Below are 4,253 nucleotides of genomic sequence, written 5' to 3'. Positions count from 1 at the left end.
GTTTTTGGTTATATTAAATTTTTTTAATGAAGTCTTCCACACTGCTTTATTTTCATAATTTTATAATATTATACATTGTAAACAAAGTATTTGTTTGCCTTTGTATTAATTTGTAACAGAAGAATACATAAGACCATTACATTACTTCACAAATCTGTAACAGATTTAGCTTGTTTTTTTTTTGTTAGAATCTTTTGGAGTTCTTAAAATCATACCTCATATATTTTCGATGACGCAACTAAAGAAACTTAGACTTAAAATATATTTTATGTAAGAAAGTTCATACAAAGTTTGTTTAAAAAAAATCACAATAGAACTATTTTAAAAATCTTTTAGCCTAGAGACTTTCTAACAGTCTACACTCAATAACAAACTAGGTACTTAATGACTTTCTGCAACATTGTTTTGGAGCAATACTAGTCATGCCAGATCAGATCTTAGATGATCTTAGCAACAACATTATGGGGAGTCGGACATTTCATCACAATTATACTGTAACTGTAGGAATGGTCACATGCTTGTGACGACCACCATGGCATCTGGGCTAGGAGTCTTCTGTACTGATGTCTTTAGTTTTGTCCTGCTCCTCTGTCTCTGGCTGTGCATTGTCTGCCTTCTCTGAGGGTTCCTCGACGACTGCTGGATCTTTAGCCTCGTTAGCTTCGTCAGTCTCCATGGGTGCAATTTCGCTCGGTTGGTCTATATTAATTTCTTCTGTTTGCTCTGTAATACAATTATTTAAAATCAATATTTTTTTAACAAAAGGTTATTATCCCTGTGGTTGAAGGGTTATTCTTCATAAAGCCTCCTTTTAACAAACAGTATCTTCATGGACCAACAGAAATCAAAGGGAATTTTACAAAATCCCTTCATAATACAATAGTCGGTTGTTAGTATTAATTTGGCAGTGCAAGCAGCTGCTTAGTGAGCGGTCAGCAACAGGCGGACCGCGGACCGCAAAATAATAAAATTGTAATGTGTATACATATTTTACAATTAAGGTATAGGTACCTCTATTAACTAAAACAATATTTTTAAGCTACTTTTGACAAGTGTGTTTTTTTCTGGACCCCGTTAAAATTTGCTTACAGTATCTGGTCCCCACCTAAAACTACTTGCTGACCCCTGGCTTAGTGTAATTGGTAATTTGACATGAATCTAAACTCTGACCACTAAAAACTAGAGCAATATATTTTTCAGACCTTTTACTTCTCCATTGTTGTCATTATCTTCCCCATGTATCTCCCCGTCACTCTCTTCGCCATCCCTGTCCTGTTCCGGGGCGAACTTGTCCCTCCTGCTGGGCTTGTCGTCGGCGAGGCTTTCCTGCTTGTTCTCTTGCTCGTCCCGGCCCGGGCCGCGCACGCGCAGGCACCGCTGCTCTATCCGTTGCAACTCCTCCTGTAGCTCGACGCGTTTTCGCGCCAAGTATTCTATAAACACAATATCATTTGAACTTAGTACACAAATACACAACTGTAATGTAAAAGTATGTATTTATCTATCTTATAGAGTGAAAACAAAATTGGTTCATTAGAAAATTTTACTGTTTTCCTCAATAACTATGTTTCAAAGAGCATTATTTCACACCACAATGGTTAGTGCATTAAGAAGAGCTTGTCAGCATTAACAGTTTTTTTATTTTTTTTTAATTCTTATTTATTTTATAAGCCTTACATCCTGAAGATTAAGTCGGCTTAAGAGTTACATTTTACAATTATATTATAACAATAACTTTAGGACATTAGGTTTAACATATTATGATTATGGACTATTTTTATAATATTCAAATCTTAGGCTCAGAGAATATGTAATAAAATTTAAAAGATTGTTACTGTGTTTGTCAGTGAACTCTGAGGCTAAGATTCGAAGGAACAAAAAGAGGAGGTCCGCCGAAGAACACCGTAGGGATCGTCTCTTTTTTTTCATAATGTAATTAAATTTATTAACTGACACATAAAAAGCGTGTACTCACTTTTGTAATATTTACCAAACTTTGCTGAAATTTATTTAATACACAAAAATAAATATTACAGATTAAAATTACCAATATTAAACAGAAAATAAATGTGAAAATCATAACACAGAGATTAATCATGTACTTAATTGGTTATCTTGTGGCTTACTTACTTTCATGGAGTTTTGTGCTTGACTCTAGTTTTTCTGCTGCTTTTTCTGACATTTTCTTTGGAATCCAATAAATGTGTGGCTTGGCTTTGGTGAGTATGAAGTTGCCGAGACACTTTTGTGAGGCCTCCCACTTCTCAAACTCCTGCACTCGGCCCATCTTTGCCTCCAGTGCTTTTATTGTTGCTTTCTTCTGTTCTCTCTCTGCAAATAATGTCTTTCTTTCTTTCTGTTCTCGTTCTTTTTCCATTCTTGCTTGCTCTTCAATTTTACGTTCCACTTGTGCCTTTTTATCCTCCTGAAAAATAATATTGTAACTTATTTTTAATTGTACCATAATTAAACGTAATATAAAGGGAATACGTAAAAAAGAAATTCATAACAACTGTTTCAATAATAGCAAGACTAGCAAAACACGATATAAATTAAGTTGCAAAAATTTAATTTTACAACATCAAAACAATAATTAAAAAAACCTTTAATTGTACCAAGAACAAATTCTGATGTATTAGACTTACCTTTGTTTGAAGAACAATCTCTTCTTGTTTAAACTTTTGTAATGTACCAAGAAGTGAACCGAAGATCCTCCGGTTGCGAGTTCTAGCCTGTTCATCATCTCCCTGTGCTCGGAGCACAGCAGCTCTGGTCGGTAGCTCTCTGGACACCGCTGAAGGCATTCTAACTCGCTTTGCTCCTGGGCCATCTTCTTCACCATCACTGTCATTTACCCTGGCCGATAGTCTGTAATGGAACATATAAAATAGTTCCTAGTTAGAGAATAAGCCATACCATTCAAGTTCTTGTCTATACGATAACTTACACCTTACAATTTCAACATTTAGCCACACAGAAGATTTGTTCTAAATCACATTTTATTAGAATCTTTATGAGTAAACATTAGCATTACATTTTACAATATCAGAGAATTATGATTTATCCCTGCAACTTGCCTGCTAAACACAGTTTTGGTTTCGTGTTTACGTTTGTTGAACTGCTCGTCGTTTTTGTAGTTATTGTAGTTGTTACTAGCGTCAGGGTAAGAGTTTCGGCCGCCCAGCCTCGGAGCGCCCCGAGAATAGTCACCGGTCGCATTGAATCTACAATCACATCAAAAATAAAACACTGGATTTCAGTAAAAATCCATACAAAGTGCTATGAATAACAATCACCTATCATTGTTAAATCGTCCAGTAGTTTGAACAATTTTTTTTATGTTTTCATCGATTTTAAACAGGCTACTTTTCTCGTTCTCTAGCTGAGCTCGTAAAGTACTAAACGAAACTGCAATTTCGGTTCCCATGGCTGAACGCAGCGTTAGATAATATACATTAGTTAAAATCACTAATTTATTGCAAAAGTACAATTTACATTTTACAAATTACAATTTTTAGGTTAGTTGCAATACAGATTAAAAAAATGTTTTATGTTTGGTTAAATGTCAATACCCAAACGTCAGCGAATCCTGACAGATTGTCTTTTTTAAATTAAAAAAATAGAGAAATTGATGTTTTTTAGCTCTAAAAAGTTTTTTGTATGTAATATCTATATTCTATATTCTATTTAAAAAATATAAAAAATATATTGTATTATATACATGTAATTATTTTGTCTATCAAGAGATATAACATAATGTGCCTGCCTATACCAACCATAGAGAAATGCTTCTGCTATTCGATCATAGATGTCTCTGTATATTTCATGTTATGTGTAAGGTCCGCCCTAGACGTTCAATTTTATTGCCCAATAATACGAATTGTGCAATATTATTGACAGTTAGGGTTTATGTTGAACATTGCCGCGCCTTTAAATCTTGTACTGCCTCTCAAAATACTTTGTTAATATCAAAATCTCGGATATTGCTGGATTGTATGACTTTCATTTTATTCTCAGCCAAGAAAATAAAACCTGTCTAGTTCAAGCCTTAATTATTGCGACAATGGTATTTGATATTTCGACCCAATAAATATTTCGCTTTAGCATATCCCTCGCACAGTAAAATATTAGTGATAGGCGATTTTAATGCAAAAATAGGAACACAAATCAATAGTAACTGCAAACATATAGGCCAGTTTACAACCGGCAAACAAAACACTCTTTTGTTTTGTTTGCCGGTGGTAAACTGAACG

The 4,253-nt window shown here is 34.3% G+C and overlaps 1 protein-coding gene across 1 annotated transcript; it reads right to left on the bottom strand.

Moving 5' to 3' along the window:
* Nucleotides 1–27: 27 nt before the first annotated feature.
* LOC121725815 (pinin) lies at nucleotides 28–3,528 on the bottom strand. Its single transcript, XM_042112919.1, has 6 exons — nucleotides 3,297–3,528; nucleotides 3,078–3,224; nucleotides 2,646–2,868; nucleotides 2,131–2,425; nucleotides 1,203–1,433; nucleotides 28–723 (listed from the first exon to the last, which is right to left on the bottom strand). Exons 1-6 carry the CDS (start codon nucleotides 3,425–3,427, stop codon nucleotides 545–547), a joined length of 1,206 nt encoding a protein of 401 aa, XP_041968853.1. The 5' UTR covers nucleotides 3,428–3,528; the 3' UTR covers nucleotides 28–544.
* Between the last annotated feature and the right edge of the window lie 725 nt (nucleotides 3,529–4,253).

Source organism: Aricia agestis, chromosome 4, assembly GCF_905147365.1.
Source record: "Aricia agestis chromosome 4, ilAriAges1.1, whole genome shotgun sequence".
NCBI classification, from domain to species: Eukaryota; Metazoa; Arthropoda; class Insecta; order Lepidoptera; family Lycaenidae; genus Aricia; species Aricia agestis.
The sequence above is the reverse complement of the archived record's forward strand: the minus strand, read 5'-3'. Positions and strand labels throughout refer to the sequence as shown.

Coding starts and splice junctions, on each gene's coding strand:
- LOC121725815 (XM_042112919.1), bottom strand. CDS start 3,427: ATGGGAACCGAAATTGCAGTTTCGTTTAGTACTTTACGAGCTCAGCTA. Junction 1,434..2,130: donor AAGCACAAAACTCCATGAAA/GTAAGTAAGCCA, acceptor TTGTGTTTATAG/AATACTTGGCGCGAAAACGC. Junction 724..1,202: donor CAACAATGGAGAAGTAAAAG/GTCTGAAAAATA, acceptor ATTGTATTACAG/AGCAAACAGAAGAAATTAAT.